Source organism: Cynocephalus volans, chromosome 9 (assembly GCF_027409185.1).
Source record: "Cynocephalus volans isolate mCynVol1 chromosome 9, mCynVol1.pri, whole genome shotgun sequence".
Lineage (NCBI taxonomy): Eukaryota > Metazoa > Chordata > Mammalia > Dermoptera > Cynocephalidae > Cynocephalus > Cynocephalus volans.
The window spans coordinates 135,141,666-135,158,770 of NC_084468.1; the positions used below are offsets into that span (position 1 = coordinate 135,141,666).

At 44.1% G+C, this 17,105-nt stretch overlaps 1 protein-coding gene across 1 annotated transcript in view; it reads left to right on the forward strand.

Annotated features, from left to right (window-relative positions):
* Positions 1-16,892, forward strand: part of FHDC1 (FH2 domain containing 1) — a 29,623-nt gene extending 12,731 nt beyond the window's left edge. Inside the window, exons 4-11 of the mRNA XM_063108679.1 lie at positions 1,979-2,064; positions 2,157-2,257; positions 4,366-4,436; positions 4,550-4,657; positions 6,427-6,497; positions 8,538-8,655; positions 12,124-12,288; positions 14,488-16,892. Of these exons, the coding sequence (XP_062964749.1) occupies positions 1,979-2,064; positions 2,157-2,257; positions 4,366-4,436; positions 4,550-4,657; positions 6,427-6,497; positions 8,538-8,655; positions 12,124-12,288; positions 14,488-16,554 (2,787 nt within the window). The 3' untranslated portion in view covers positions 16,555-16,892. The remainder of the gene's footprint in view (positions 1-1,978; positions 2,065-2,156; positions 2,258-4,365; positions 4,437-4,549; positions 4,658-6,426; positions 6,498-8,537; positions 8,656-12,123; positions 12,289-14,487) is intronic.
* Positions 16,893-17,105: the final 213 nt, after the last annotated feature.

The following is a 17,105-nucleotide window of genomic DNA, read 5'->3' on the forward strand; positions in this document are numbered from 1 at the left end:
GAACATAAATCGCATTTTGAAATAGAATGAAGAACTGGATACATGACATTTAAATTAAATACTGTCTTTCATCACCATTCTCTTGAAATCCATAAACATTTTTAGCCTTTTACATAAGAGAAAGAGATTAATCATTGCTCAGTTACAGTTTAGCACATGTTTAATAGAAATAATTACCAAGTTTACTTAGTATGACCCGTTCTTATGCTTTAGACTCAAAACTGTGCTGTTATTTTCAGAAGCTTTGCACATGATACATATATGGTCTTAGAAAAGGTACAGTCTCACTCTGCCCCTGCCCATATATAGTGAATCGTTCTACTCCAGTTCAGCAGGGATCAGAATTTGTCCTATGGATTTCTCAGTTCAGAAACCAGGCACTGATTTGCGTTTAGCTAAACCAGAAGTGCCATGTGCCCTTAAATTTAGTAAGGCTAAAAGTGATAAATTCGCTCTTGGGCTCTAAAAGTAAGAGAAATGCAATTCTGTAAATGGCTATTTTCTGCCTTAAAAAAAAAAAGTAGTCTTAAGAATTACACTTAATACTGGTTAATACTAGGGTGTGAATTTGTACTGTTTCATTTTATATTTTATATTTTCCAATAATTGATGTACATATTTCAGTGTGTGGATCTTTGCAAATACTCCTTTATGTTTTGAACTTTCTTTATGTTTATGTCATTTCCTATTTTAAAAGGGACTTAAAATTATGTTATTAATCATAATCGGGAGCAGGAGAGAGTAAGCTTTATAAAGAATAATAAAAAATGGTAAATACTGGCAACAGTTAGCTGCAAAGATAGGCTGTATACTTCACTAATAGTATTAAGGTACTACTTACCATAAAGAATTTTGTTGGATGACTCTCTATTGAGTGGTTTTGCCATTGGATGGGTGCAGTTTTCTGTGTGGGGAAGGCGTGATTTACTATCTGATGCTGTTTGAGAACTTTCTCTTCACCCCTGCCCCCACCTGCTAGCTATTTGGCTGTATACCTACATCAGAAAACTTCTTTTTTTTTTTTTTTCTTTACTACAGTTGCAGGAATATTTGTTTGTGCATTTAAAAACTTAATTTAGTTTTTTATGAGTAATACATGTTCACTGCAGATATTTCCAAAAACAAAAAATGAGCAGCAGAAGAAAATAGTAGTCACCTGTAATCCTATTGCCCAGTGTATGTGGGGCCTGTTAGTCTTTTTCTTGTGTGTCTGGGTGTGTGTGTGGGAGGGTTGGGGGGAGTAGACACCTTTTGTTTTTTAATTTATAGGAGTGAGATCCTTCTGTACATTCCATTTTATTACCTGGTCTTCACATAGGGGGAATTCTTAACATTGGTCTTTTAGTTGTTTGAGTAATTTTTCTCTTTATCTTTCTGGAGAGCCAGTATGTACTCACCTCAAGATATGATAGTCTCTTTTTATAAAGCTAGTACATGTGAAGTGGAATTTGACCACAGAAAGAATATTTGTGTTAGACCTTACCCAATCTAGTTATTTTATATCTAAAATAATTTTTAAAAATTAATATTTTTTCACTTATGACTTAAAGGACTGTGTTATAATGACTGTCCAGTCTTTTCTTTCTTCTCCCAAACAATGATCTCACTTCCGGATAATTAATTACAGAAAACTTTCATCCTTATAACTGATCCTTTTTCGGTCCCTCCCTTTAGTAACCGTCCTGAGGACTCTGGTGGCTCCAGCACCGTAGTTTGTACAGGACTGTATATCTGTATTTACAAAAGTGATACCAACTCTTCTCCTTTAAATTTATGAGTTTTTTTTTCTTTAAATAAACAAAGTAGCAGATATGATGATTTCCTTTTCTGTCTTTTCTTAGGTCTACATTTTTATTAATTTGAATTTAGCATTGAAATCCTATTAGAAGAATTCTAAGATGAAATTTAAAATAATCTTAAATTTTAATCATAAGTGATTTTTTTTTTCCCTCTATCCTCTTTTCCATTTGTCTTTTAGGAAAAGAAGTTAAAAACATTTAGTGGTGATGTGTCCAAGCTGTCCCTGGCAGACTCCTTTCTGTACTACTTAATTCAGGTGCCAAAGTAAGGATTTAGTCACTGATCATTATTCTTTGCAGAGTAAGATTTTTAAACTAATGACATTAAATTCTACAGTTTTCCTTTTTATTTTTCAGCTATTCCCTTCGGATTGAAGCCATGGTGCTAAAGAAGGAATTTTTACCTTCTTGCTCTTCTTTATACACAGATATAACAATCTTAAGATCTGCTACAAAAGGTAAGCAAATACATGATCCTTCATACAATTTGTTTTTATTTATTTTGGCAGCAATTTATTATTTTTTAAAAATTCAATTGAAATTAGAAATGGAAAGTCCCATTTCAGATATACTCTAAAAAGGGAAATGAGATGTTACCAAGAATTCATTCAAGGTTTATTTGTATTTTACTATTTTCTCCCTAATGAATATTAATTTGCATACTATTGTCCCATGAAAGAAAGTTTCTTTCATCTCAGGCTTCTTAGCAAACCTTGCTGTTTGTAGCTTACTCTTGTTCCTCTCCTAGGTTAGCTTTCTGTGTGTGTGGTGTGTGTGTGTGTGGCATGTAGTGTGTGTGTATGTATGTGGTGTTTAGTATGTCTATGTGTTTGTGTGGTGTGTGTGTGTGTGTGTGTGTGTGTATGTGTGTGGTATGTAGAGTGTGTATGTGTGGTGTGTAGTATCTGTGTGTTTGTGTGATGTATGAGTGTGGGGTGAGTGGTGTGCACACAAAGCCTGGGCCCCTGCATCTCCTCCCTGCTCTGGCCTCTGCTGGTGGCTAGGACCCTGCTTTTCCAGAAGCAGACCTCCCTTCCAAGCACTGACAGTGTGACTCTTCTGCCAGGGTTCTGTGGTGTCTTCTCCCACCCATTTCTCCTCCAGACTCCAGTATCGGGTGGGCTGTTTAAGTTTGAGAGGGGCAAGTTGGTCATTTTTATTTCTTTGAACAACTCTTTAAATTATTGCCTGCCAAGCCTAGACAGATGCCTCCCAGAGCTGCTCTAACATCTCATTCTGTAGGGATGGGAGCTGTGGTCCTGGCATGTGTGGCACTGAGAATGCAGGCCCAGCAGAGTCGCAGCTGCCTCCTTCTCATCCCCCAGGCAGATTCCATGGTCCGCCCTGATGCTCAGGTTTTCCAGCATTCATCAGTGCCATCCTGATCTCCTCTTGGTCATTTTCTGGATTTCTAGTTATTGTGGTAGAACTGTTTATTCCTATTTGGTTTTCCTTCTTAGTTGCTCTGGCCTGTGTTGAGATAAAATTTTTCTCTTGGGCCCATCATGTTTTCTTCATTTTAGAGAGTGGACTAAGAATGAAAAAGAATTTTTTTTCTGTCTTTTAAAATTTCTTCCCATACCAAGGTTATTGCAGCAGCTTTGGAAGGATTGTTTTTCCTGTTCAAACAGAGATGGAAGATGTTTTCATATTGAGCAATGCAAGTTTGTGGGTTTGGTGGAAACGTTTCTTATCCGTTTACCCTTCCAAAACTGGCCTTGTTAGATAACATAATACAGGCAGTGATCCAAATGTAATTTTTTGAAAGTAATACCAGACTTAGTGGAGAATATTAACTTAAAAATATCATAGGTGACATTTTATTATCTATATATACTGTAATTTTAATGATCAGATTTTCTTTTTAGCTTTTCAAATATATTAAACATATTTAATTTTTTTTTCTTTTGCATAGATGTACAAAAGATTTGGTGTTAATAAAGAATTAACTTACCAATGTATTAAAATGCCAAGTTCCTTTTCAAAGCCTTCAGCCAATCCAAATGAAATGTGTAGCTTTGAATAAAATGGAAAGATTCTCTGGGTGCCTGGGCCCCTAGGGTTGGTACTTTGCAATTTATTTACATGTCATCCCAGACTGTTTATTTTTTATCTCTTCATAACTCACTAGCTAAGCAAAATATTGCTTGCTATTAGTTTTTATATTCTATAAATACAGTCTCAAAGGCTAGTGGATATAAAGGAAAAAATTAAAGAAATAACTGCTGAGAAAAAAGTTAATTCCTATAACACAGTACTTCTTTTCATTAGGCTTTTGTATTTTCCACTGCTTGAAAATTTTCATTATTGAACTCTGGTGATATTTAACTGTTACACATACTTGTCTTTCATTCCCAATTAAACACTTTGACATGGACTGCTAGTAGCAAGTGAGGACGCATTAGGTATATTGTAGAGAGTGCTGCTTTATTTGTTGTTTCAGTCTTTGCGTACAGTTTAGGGTCATGGCTTGCTTTGTACACACTTGAGCTTTGATGTGGTAGCTGTCTTTTGCATTTTAAGCTGAAGGCTTCTCTAAGGTACTGTGATGTGTTCGTTTTGATAGAGCTGATGTCATGTGAAGAGCTACATTCGATATTACACTTGGTGCTCCAGGCTGGGAATATCATGAATGCAGTAAGTAAAATTCAAAACAATTGCAATTGAAATATGTGTTTTCAACTTTGTTTCTCTGTCTAATGGTGTGTGTGTGTGTATATATATATATTTCCTTTCTCTTGATTCTTTAGGGAGGCTATGCTGGCAATGCAGTAGGATTTAAACTGTCTTCTTTGCTCAAATTGGCCGACACAAAAGCAAACAAACCTGGTATGAATCTTCTGCACTTTGTTGCACAGGTATGTGAGCATGATTAATACAGAGAGAGAGTATGTATGAATCCCTCTTGGAAGCAGTGAAGTTTTTTTCCCAGATGTGAGGTGGCATCAGAGTTAGGAGAGGGCATGGAGGCTTCCAAGAAGGTTCTGTTTGCAGAAGCACTATTTGCAAATTCCTGAGTCAAGCTGCATCTGGGGTATATAGGGCTGGAGGAAAGTGGCGGGAATAAGGCAGAGAGGCTGGTGAAGCTGGTTATGAAGGAGTCAGATGCCAAAAGTGCGGAATTTGGATGTCATGCTCTAGCAATGAGGAGCCAGTGGAAGTTTGTGCACAGTGTAACGGCATAACCAGGTTTTGTTCTTAGGAAAGACAGGCAGTGTAGAGGCTAGGTTGGAGAAAACTAGAAATAGGGATATATCTGGGTGGAAGTTGGCTCTAATTGTCTGATGAGAGTTGAGGAGAGGAATGGCCATGGGGGTAGAGAGTGGAGGACTGGGTATGGAAACGTTTCTGATGTTGAACCGACTGGATTTGTGAGGCGAGGGAGTTATGTGTAGGCGAGGGAGTCGGAGCAACCCAAAAGATCACTTTCTCTTTCTTTTTCTTTGTGAAATGTGTGTTAGAGTGTCTTGCTGCCAGTACACGATTTGGGGTCTGACACTATCCGTTGCTTCTTTTTTTGACTGGGTCTGTGTAACACCAAAATAGCTAGGTACAAGTGGAAAATCAGCCAAGGCCCGTCATCACTTTGTTGTTAAATGATCTCAACCAATTGTACTGATTTGCTTTTCTTTCATTGAATCACGTGTAGTTTTGGCACCAGTGACGTAGACATAACTTTAACCTGGGCAGGAAGCCGTGTTGCATGCTTGTTTTGAATGTAGGCTTCAGAATAGGACAGAATTGAGAGATTTTGACTTGTCTTCTGTTAGCTGTACTTCCAGAAAAGTTACAGAAGAACCTCAATTTCTTCATCAAATGGGAGGGGTAGTGATAATTTACCTAAAAACCAGGTAGCTGAGAGAGCTAAAGGAGATAATTCCATAAAGTGCTTAGCTCAATGTTTGGCATGTAGAAAATTCTCCATAAATAATAGACACTATTATTACCATATTCTTCAGAAGACAAAGAGCCACGTTTAACTCAGTACTTGATTGAAAAGTTCATTTTCAGTGCGTTAAAAGAAGAAAATGTGTTCCTTTTCCAGCATGGATTGCAGATCGTGTTCTGGCAGAGCTCTTATAGATCTGTGTGTGCAGTTGCTCTGTGTAGCTTGGTCCCAGCCCATGTGGGGAGGTCTCCTGAGTTAGTATTGCTCCCTTCCTACCTGCCTCCCTCTCATCCTCTGAGGAGGTGAAGAATCCAAATGCCTCCATGGCTTGTGTACCTTCTTATTAAACTCAGTTTGCAAACTGGTTTAACAGCTGAAGGTATCTCAGTCATTTAAAGGCATACTCATAGGTATGGGTGGTATTTAAGCAGGATATATTGGATTCTCTTAGGAACAATGGTCCCTGTAAGTAAGCTGCCACCTCCTTCCCTTGAGTTTTAATGCACATGAATTGTATTTCATGTCAAGACCAATTGCTCTGGGAAGTTAAATGTGTCTTGAGAGTAAGGGAGTTCTGATAAATCTTACTAAGAATATCAGCAGTTCATGTCTCAATGAATTGCTTTGAATGTATCAAATTTAAAAACAGGAGCAGTGGTTTCAAGGTTCCTTTAAGTCCTAAAGGACTTTCATCCAGTTTTATCTGTAATGTGAGAAAAAATTCTATTTTTGTTCCAGGAAGCCCAAAAGAAAGATGCCATTCTTCTAAACTTTTCAGAAAAATTGCATCATGTTCAGGAGGCTGATAGGTAAGCAAGGATGACCAAAAGTGAATTGTGAGAATTCAGGGTTTTTTTAAACTTCCTTCTTATGAAAACTGATGAATAGTTACAACTTTTGGATTCAAGTTTGAACTTAAAAAAGTTTTGTTTTGTTGAACTTTCAGATCTTCTTTTCATTTGCTAAGAGGGGTATGTGTGTTCACCTTTGGAATTTGGGGGGGTTGAAAAACTAATCTTTATTTTTATACTACAGAAAATTATTTCAAGCTACTCTAATGAGTATCATTAGTATAAGAAAGATATGGATTAAGAACTTCAATCCCTCCACACCCAAAAAATAGAGCTCAAACAAAACAGCTGGGAGTTGGTATATATCAATCAAACTTTCAGGGCCATACATCACTGTTTCCTTGTAGAATCTAACATGGTACATTTACTTTCTATTGCATTAAAAGGGGTTGGAACCATACCAAGAGCTGTGAAAGGATTTTATTTTAAATTAGTCACTCAACTTTACAGCAAAAGTTTCTACCAAACATAATGCTCTATTTACATCACTCTTACGTGCTTCTGATCCCAAGAGAGATGTCTGTTTCACTGTAGCTATAATCTGTGTGTATGTGCCGTTCTGAATACAACATATATCCATGCATTCCGTGGTAAATGTTCAATAACCAGCTCTTCAAGAAAAAGTGCTGATTTTTAGCACTTCCTGATTTCCATGCTGTAAATGCTGCTGCTGTGGCTGATTTCAAGGTACCAGTGTGGCATTACTGAATGCAGAGGTGAGAAGAGATACCACAGTCAGCTCTCATGACGACCTCATGTATCAATCCAGTTCGTATTATATACTTACCATTCGAGTGACTATGACAGTGTGAACCATATGCATATACACAAATGAACCATAGCTCATGGCCCTGTCATTGGTCTGTATCTCAATGTTATTGACTCTGTGAACATCTAAGCACAGACAACATGTCTTTCCCAAAGTGGGTTATGAGTTCAGCACATTATTCTTCAAAAAGAACAGGCATTTTATAAGATATGAACTGTTTGGTTTTTTAATTAACTAAAAAAAAATTGTGTGGGAATATTTTTACTCTGACTAGTATAGAAATATCACTAAAGAGATATATAGAGAGAAATTACCACGACATCTTTGAATTGGCATTTCTGGTCAGAGTTGGATTGGATGTTTAACTAGATATTGTCTTAGAAAAAACCCTATTCAGTAAAGTTTGTTTATTTGAAATGGAAGGTGAAACACACTTGTGAAGTACAAACATCTGAGATGGGTGCCAGTGACCAACGAAAGCGGAAACTTTATTGCACAGAGAAAAATTAGAACCGACAATGGAGGCATGAAGGCATCCTAATTTAAGAATTTCACCTAGATTTTAGGTTTTACCTGCTCATTTTACCGGGTGACAAAACCGTCATTCATGTTCTAATTTTGATTTGATGTATATAACAAAAGCATTGCAATGAATGCAACCATTTCTCTACAGAATTATTAGCTGTGTTTTTGTTCTCTGTAAAATATAGAGAGAGCTTGCTCTGGCTGTCTGTGGTGAACAACATGAAGTCTGCTTAGTGTCTCCATGTTACCCTCAGTGTCAGGATTATCAACGTATATTACTTTACTTCTTGTCAGTCAGAGCTTTCCTATGTGTGTTTAGTTGCCCCAAGGAAAGCATGCACCTTTCCTCAGAGCATACGTCTTCCCAGAGTCCTGCAAGGTTTTAGTTTTTAATGCTTATTGTGTAAAGGTATTTAGACCTAATTTATGAAAAGCTTTACAAGTCCTAAGGTTTTGGTTATCTCACCAGCAAGAACAAAGTTACAGCCTGCTCTCTTTAAACCAGTATATGTCTCTAGGAAGGAACCACCTCTTAAAAAAATAGGAGGAAACTGACGAGATCTAAATGCAGGGGTAGGCAAATGTCATCTCAGTAGCTCTTGCCTTCCGTTTCCAAGGTTGATCAACGATTGGTCTTGTTTGATGCACCCATATGACACATGGCTTTCTTGTGCCAACTCCCACTCTCCCCTTTCTTCTTTTAGATTATCTCTCGATAACACGGAGGCAGAACTACACTCGCTGTTTGTCAGGACGAGATCGCTAAAGGAAAACATCCAGCGGGATGGTGAACTTTGCCAGCAGATGGAAGATTTCCTTCAGGTTTGTGGGTGATTCAAGTCAGTCCCTCTAATCTCACATTCCAGCAGCACCACCAAGGCTGTTAAATTTGCATGGGTGTATTTGTAGAAGCAGCAGGTACCCATTCATATTTTTTCCCTCCAAGTTAGTAAAAGGATCTTTCTATTTCAATGCTCATTCTTTGTAGAAGACATTGAATATGGTCTAAATCTAAGTTATGTGTTTAGGGAGTAGGCTTTTTCAGTTTGCCTGATTGCACTTTACTGTAGTGAGCTGGTGTCAGCTTATGGTGCTTACACTTGGACTGTGCCTGGAAACACAATATTTGGTTCTCAACCAGTCAAACTTTGGACCAAGAAGTTCCATAGAAATCAAGACACCTTGGAACTTGGGCTGTGGCTCCTTCACTTGTTTATGTTGAAGAAACAAGCTGCGTTTTGGCATGTTTTCTAACGAGCGCAGTAGAACACACCGTAGCTGTGCCTCTCAGCACCGGAATATACATCAGCCCCACAGGGTGTGTCAGGAGCTGCTCCAAATAACATCAACAAAAAACAGCAGAGTGGACATGTTTGTGACAGCTCATTGTGACTCACTAATCACATAGTCTGACATACTTCTTTTATGTTCCTTATTTAAAAAAAGAGTGGCACCATCTCACACTTTTAGTCTTTTGTGAGATGGTGTGCTACCTTAAGTGCCGCTAGTGCTCTGAGACCTGCAAGGAGGACTCTTTGTGTCAGGGCTGCCCTGGTGCCGGGGAGGAACAGTGAGCTCGGGGTCGTTCCAGCTGAAGCCCTCAGTCCTCTGCTCAGCTACTTCAAGATATCACGAGCTTTAGCTCGCATGGGCAAACACTTGATTTTGTTTGGTTCTGCTGTGAGTTTATTTTTATTATTAAACATGTGCTCTGTGTTTTCTTGCAAGTATAACCAAACTCTTTTTCACTTTTTTGGGGGCAGCTGGCCACTATGGGGATCTGAACCTGTGACCTTAGTGTTATAAGGCTGCACTGTAACCAACCGAGCTAACTGGCCAGCTCCTCATTTTCCCTTTAAAATGCACAGATTTTTCTCAAAGTGTAACAACAAATCAACACCCCCCCTTCCCGCCACCACAGAAACATAAACAGTAAGCACAGTCAGATGCATGAAATGAACTCGGAAATTCAGGTATGAGAAACATCACTCATCAAGATTAAAATTCTGGATGTTTCATTCCCTCGAGTTCTTATATTAAATATTACTACCTATGCTAAATATTAATACAGAAAGGTTTAGGATGAAAAACGGCCCTGCCTTATACTCATCTCTAGACTATTCTTCAAAGGCAGACTTGTTTTTACTCTTTAAACTCTTCTTTCTGGCAGTCATTTTTATCTCCATAAATGAAATGTTCCACACAGCTGTGTACTTTTCTTTCTTAAATTCAACTTCCTTTTGATTAGGTAAGATAAAAAAATTTAAGGTAGGTTAGGATCAGGCTGTGCAGGGCTCTGAATGCCAGTCTGACAACTTTGGACTTTATGCTGTAAGCAGCAGAGAACCATTTGAGGTTTTTGAGCAGAAAGATAGGAACACATCTTTGCAGATCTACTTCAGTATTTTGGGAGAGAAATGCTGACTAGATTGGTTTGGAACTTTGGTCCCATAGCATCAGGTTGAATTTGATGCTACAGTTGTTAATCTGTTGCCATTCTCGCTTTGCTAGTGGAGCTTTGGACTTTTCTATTTGTGGCCCTCGTCATTTAGAACTCGTGGCAAATAACTTAAATAACTTCCAGCATGGTTATTTTTCAGATCCATATTCCAAATGTTCCATTTTCCCAAGTCCTAAGGGTGACTTCAGTGCATTTAAGTTTTTCCTTCCTGGTATTCTATTCTGTCAATCCTTGTGGGATCTGGAGATGAGACATATGAGGTGGAGCTAAGCTCCTGTGCAGATTCTTGTCAAGGGGCCTATTTTCCTGCAGTTGAGTTGTTCTTGGCTGGAATCCATCTTTCCCCCTGTGGAAGAATGACAGGCAAAGATTTATCCTTTCATTAATACCCTTCTCTCCATAAAGAAAAATACAGCATGAATGCACACACCGCCGTGGGCTACTGACTCAGATGGTTACTTTCTCTGGTATTTGGTTTCCTAAATAGTTTTGGTTTCCTACTACCTCTCAAATGTGTTTGCTTTTTAAAAAGGGGGGGGCTTTAAGGGGGAACGTGGGTTGGAGTGAGTGGGAGATGGCACGTCATAACAGAATTTCTTTAGGTTTTGTAGTCTCCAAGCATGTCCAAGCAGCACCTGAAGGTGGGCAGCTTCTAACTTTATCATTTCCTAGGCCCATCTCCACTTCACTCAAAAAGAAGTTTCTCAGATATAAGCCTTTTGTTTTTAAAACATGATCCATGTGATTTCATAAAGTAACATACTTCATACACTTCTTCTTCATAAAAGCCTTATTACCCAGTAAACAAGAAAGCAGCATAAGACTTCAGTGTGGTTCCAGATCCTCAGTCTCCCATGGGGCTGGGGCTGGGGCTGCTGTGGGGTCCTCCCCCCCTCTCAGCACACTGCTTCCTTGTTACAGCTCCACATGCCAGTTGTCGCTGAGCTGCCCTCAGGGAAGTGTGCTTGTGAGCCTTGAACATGGCAGATCCCATCCTAAAAGGCTTGGGGACTTGCTGGAGGAAAGCAAGCTTCTTCCATTCCCACCACTTTGTGGAGGTAGTACCAGCATCTGCAGGGGCCTCGGAGACTCCTTATTTGTCCTAGAAGAATTAGGAGAAAATAAAGAAGTAGACAAGGTAGATTTGTATAGGACAGTAGTTCCTAACCATGGGGACCCATTAGAATCTCCTGGGGAGTTTTAGTAAAATTTTAATGCTGGGTTCCTCCTAAGCCTACTAAGTTGCATGGGTGAGGTACAAGCATGGACTGTTGATAGCCCTCAGCTGACTTGGATAAGCACCCCTGGTTTAGGCACAAGGGCTTCAGCCCTGTGGTGGTGACACTGGCCTTAATAGAGCTCATTTGGTATTAAGTTTAAACTCCCTTTCAACAGGGCAAAATAGATAACCTGTCCATATAACAAGTAACTTCAGGGACCCTAAAGTAAACTCTTGGCCAGTATCAGTCTCAGTTTTAAGAGAAGGAGGAACAGATGCAGAATGGGTCTTTCCTGATAAAACCAATTGTACGCCTGTGTAATTTTTTCAGTGACATTAAAGGTGGCAGTTTTGTTAGTGGCATTCTACAGGTTAAAGCTCCGAAATATATTTTGTTGCTTCTAGGTCTCACATGGGAGTTAACCTTGCTTTCCCTGAGATTTTGTTTGGGTCGGATTATTTTCCTTTTGGCTCTGAGTGCACTGGCCTTGCAGTAAGCCTTGCCTTTTCTGAGACCCCATATGGAACCCTGAGAGCACGTCTTCCCCAGGCACCGCATGCCGTCGGCGCCCCTGTGTGCTGCATCACGCGCTTGTTTGTTTTTCTGCAGTTTGCTGGAGAAAAGCTGACAGAACTGGAGCGCTGGAAGCAGGAGCTCCTGGACGAGGCCCACAGCCTTATAGACTTTTTCTGCGAAGACAAAGAAACCATGAAACTGGACGAATGCTTTCAGATATTTAGAGACTTCTGTACCAAATTCAACAAAGCAGTTAAGGTACGGCTGGTGGCATCTCTGTGCTTTCAGAGTTGTTTGGATTTTAATTTTCCTCCTACTTGACCCAGTTTCGTGCCCATGGCAGGAAGATGGTTCAGTGTTGCCAGGCTCTTGGCTGGGGTTCCTGGGAAGTGGCTCTGCCATGTACCCCAAGGCTCCCATGTCATCAGGACTCTGGCATTTGCCTGCCTCTATTCCTTCCCTGCTCCTACCGACATGCACATTTAAACCCTAACTGCATTGTTAGTAAAGTTTCTTTATGATGATAGTGACAATATTTAAAAGTCCCTCGAAGATCCTGAATGTCTTCTCACCCACTCCCTGGAAGAGAATTGCCACTTTTGGGGAGACTTCTGTTGCAGAGGGATGATTGGAAGGCTCTCCCCTTCCATGGCCGTGGTGTTGGCACCATGGGAACCATGTTGTCCTCGGCCAGAGCAGCCTTCAGAATTCTCAGCTCTCTAGGGAGCCTGCTGCTGTCCTGAGCATGGCAGCTGCGCTTTTTACCCTTCATCCAAAGACTCCAGTCATCTCTGAGTTTAATTCGGAAGCCAGGAAACTCCCTGGGTTGCTTGACTTTGCCAATGAAACCTTCATCTGTCAATTAGAAACTAAACAACCCCTCGCACCCCTTTATTTCAGGTGGTGATAAGGAACCCAATGCTTGTGAGTCATCTCTTCCTCTGTATTTTAGGTTTTTTTTCTTTTGGTGGCTTGCCAGTACAGGGGTAGGACCCTGGACCTGGGTGTTAGCAGCACCATGCTCTAACCAATTGAGCTAACTGGCCAGCCCTTCTTCCTCTATATGTTAAAGGCAGATTTGTCCATAGCTGGATTTCTTCGAGGGACTGGTTACATTTCTCACAAACCCACAATTACTTTGAGTTCTCAATCCCTCCTTTCTCTATCCAGCTAAGAAAAGGAGGCTCAGCCTGTGGCCACGTTTACGTGCCTCTGTCCAAGCAGTGAGCTCAGCTGAGGAGGCAGTGGTGGGTGGTAGAAGCCAAATTGGCTCTTCCTGAGCCCCTCACTCCCATTCAGAATTCTGCAGGCCCTCCAGGACACCTGGGTGGTGCTCTCACCCAGCTGTCCAGAGAGCCAGGAACTGTCCCCACCCTCACCACAGGCAGCTTTGAAAGGGGAAGGCCTGAGAGACTTAGGGACGATGGGGGAGCTGAGGCCAGAGCTGCAGGAGGAGCCAAGAGTCCCTAGCCAGAGCCTCACAGAAACTTGGAAGGGATAATCCATCCTTGGACGAAGTTGATTTTCAAGCAAAAATTGCTAATGATAACATTTGGGTGGTGAGAAACACATATTTATTTACATGACACGGCATATATAAAGTGCCCGTCTAGGTGGTAAAGTGTTCTTTGGTGTGTGCATTTGTTCCAGTTTGGTTTTGTTGGGGAGGGCTGGGTACTTTGGAGCTGGGTGAAGGGTCCAGGGATTTGTAAAGCATACCTGCTCCTCTTCCCCTTCTCTGATTGTAGGAACTGGCTGGGACATGAGGGCAGAGCCCTGTGCTGCAGGCTGCAGCTGGCAGAGCCACCATGGCATTTGTGGTGTTTTTTTTTTTTTTCCTCTTCTTTTTACCAGGGGGCAAGCAGAGGACAGAGTCTAAAAGCATCTCTTAATATTCTTATGTATCCAAATCATTGTTAAGTAGAATGTGCTGCACATAAGTGTGTGTGCACATGCACACACATGCAGATATATGTATGCAACACAGAAGTACAACTTGAGGCTCACTCTTTAAACACCCATGGTATTTTTCCTTGTAATTGCCTAAATAGCACTTTCCTTGAAGTCCTCTCTGTTTGGCCCTGCTTAGAAACTAAGTTGGCTTCCCCTAGAATTGAGGGCGTATGCATATGTGGAATTGCAGCCCACACTGAGTGGACAGTGCCTTGGCTGGAAAGCTGGAAGTTGGGACCAGGGATCAGATGAGAACTGTAGACAGATTGTTGGGGCCAGGCCTGGCGTGCTCCTGCAGTCAGATCTCTGAGTAGCTATGGAAGAGCCTCCCCCTCCTACACACACATATATATGCAAACACACACGCCTCTTAGTGCAGGATGTGACCTGGACCTCTCCTCCGTGCAGTCTCTCTCACTGAGTCTTAGGGTAGGTGGCTCTGGAATTGCAGGTGGGTCCTGTGGGTCTCATGCATCTGTGGGCTTCTCTCCACCCCTCGCTCAGGACAACCATGATCGGGAGGTGAAGGAGCAGAAGCAGCTGCAGCGGCTGAAGGAGCTGGAGCAGAAGCGGCGCTCATGGGCTGCTGGGGAGCTTGGGGGCTTTGGCCGGAGCAGCAGTGAGAATGACGTGGAGTTGCTGAGCAAGAAGGGTGCAGAGGACCTGCCCCCATTCCTGCACCCCAGGCCTATCAGCCCCTCCTATCGGCCCCCCAACACCCGCCGCTCCCGCCTCTCCCTGGGCACCTCTGCAGACCGGGAGCTGCTGACTTTCCTGGAGAGCTCCACCTGCAGTCCCGAGGACCCCAGCAAGTTCAACAGCTTGCCCTGGAGTGGCCCCCGGCAGGCCCGGCCCACAGTAGCCTGGATGGGGTCTGGAGAACCAAGGGACCACAACTGCAAACCTCAGCCCTCAGAGGGCCAGGAAAAAGCCCTCGACCCACCCTCAGCTCGGCGGGGCCAGCTTTCAGCCCCGCTGCCTGAGGAACCGGCCTCTGCCTTCCCCCGAGTTCAGCGCAGTGGGGTCAGTGTCCTCCGAAAAAGGAACAGTGAACCTGTGGGCTTGGTTCTGGCAAGGCCCCCCCAACTCTCGCCATTGGCTCTGGGCATTCAGGAGCATGAGCTGGTGACAGGGCTGGCCCAGTTCGATCTCCAGAGTCCCAAGGGCCTGGAGGAGATGTCCCAGCTGACCCTAAATGACTTCAGCCCTGTGCAGCTGGAGTCTCTGGGCGATGGGAGCTCACAGTCCCTCAGTTCCAGCAATGTCAGCCTGACGCCCGTGAACAGAGATGCCCAAGGGAGTCTCAGCCCCGTCCTGGAGGCTGACAGGGCAGGCCCTGGCGAGCCCAGCAGCGCGGCTCTGGTGTCTGTGGGGAGCAGCGATCCTGAGCACAAAGATCCGGGGTCACTGTTCTGCATCTCCGACACCACCGACTGCTCACTGACCCTGGACTGCTCTGAGGGAACCGACTCCAGACCTGGGGCGGGGGAGCCCGAGGCGGGGGGAGAAGGGGATGGCTCTGTGTCCTCCGGGGTTGGCGGGGGAGCGGGCAGCCAGGTCTCCTCTAACCCTGCTTCCAGCCCCCCTGGGGAGGCTCCTGCTCCCGTCTCCGTGAAGAGTGAGCCCAGCTGCAAGGGTGGCCTTCCCAGGGACAGAACCGCCAAAGGTCAGGATGTGATGGCACCAAAGAGGAGCTCCCTCAAAGAGGCGTCTCCGGGAGCCTCCAGGGCCGGGAGCATGCGGCGGAGCCAGGGGCCTGCGCCCAAGCCGGTGCGGACCTTGCACGCGTCCGAGAGCGAGAGCATGCGCAAGGTCGTGCCTATCTCCAAGGCCAGCAGGGGCGCCGCGGGCTGGAAGCGGCCGGAGCCGCCGTCGCGGGGCCCCCCGCGGGAGACCCCCGGCGGTGCAGACACGTCGTTGTCACGCCGGAGCTCCGTGAGGGGGACCTCGGACACCTCGCCCCGCAGGCCCTCCACGGGGGCTGGGGCGGCGGCCACCGTGGCCGAGGAGCAGAGGCTGCCGCGGGTGGGTAGTAGCACCCGCCCGGGGAAGGAGTCCCCCCTGCAGCACCGGGGCTCTCTCAAGAAGCCCAGCGCCAAACCCCTCAGGAGCGTCCCCAGACAGAAGCCTGACGAAAATAAGATCTGCCGCTCCAACTCCCAGGGCCCCGAGAGTCCTGAGGAAGAGCCCAGGTCCCCGCCGGCCCCCACTGTCCCCCGTGTCCCGCCCCCCATCCCAAGCTTTGCCCGAAACACGGTGGCCTCCTCATCGCGGTGCACGAGAACAGATTTCCCTCCTGGGGCCAAAGTCCCCGGCATCACTCGGACAGTGTCCCAGCGGCAGCTGAGGCTGAAGGGTGGCCCTGAGGATGCTGCTGCCAAGGACAGCGGCACCCTGCGGCGGGCCAGCAGCGCCCGGGCCCCCAAGAAGTGCCCAGAGTCTGCTGAGGGTTCCGGTGCCAACGTGGAGGCCCCCCTGAGGGGCAGAGGGGCTGGGGAAAGGGCCTCCCTCAGACTGAAAGACTCAAGTCGGACCGCGCTGGGGAAAATTCTCAACCCGCTGTGGAAGTGAAGGCTGCCTGTCCTCTCTTGCCTCCTGGGACTCATGGTGAGGGCTGACCTCTGGGACGAGGGTGCGGGAGAGGCCAACCCCGAATGTCTCTGTTACACATAAAGCAATCCACTTGTGCCACCTGCTAACGATCTGTCACCAGAGGTGCAGTCTGGGAGGCTGGTGGACTGCAGCCCGGTGCGCTGACTCCTGCTGTGACATCCAGAGTCTGGAGGAACACTCACTACTGTGGGGGGCTCAGCCTCCCTCGCACACCCGACCCTGCCCTAAGTCCCTCCCCACCGACAGAGATCCCGTGAAAGACTCGGACGTGTAAGATGACATTCTTATGTAACAAGTAAGAGAACCTTTTTCTGGCCAGTTTTTATATATCAAAGACTTATTTTTTAATATTATAAAAATTAAATATTGTTTTAGTTGATTTATTTTGAAGACTGAAATGCCTCCTGGGGGAAGAAAAGGTATCCTTACTATGAAGATGTTTTTATCTCCCTGTGTTCCCTGGCCTCAGGGTTCCACCTGCCCACATGCCATCCATTGCTGGCAACTGG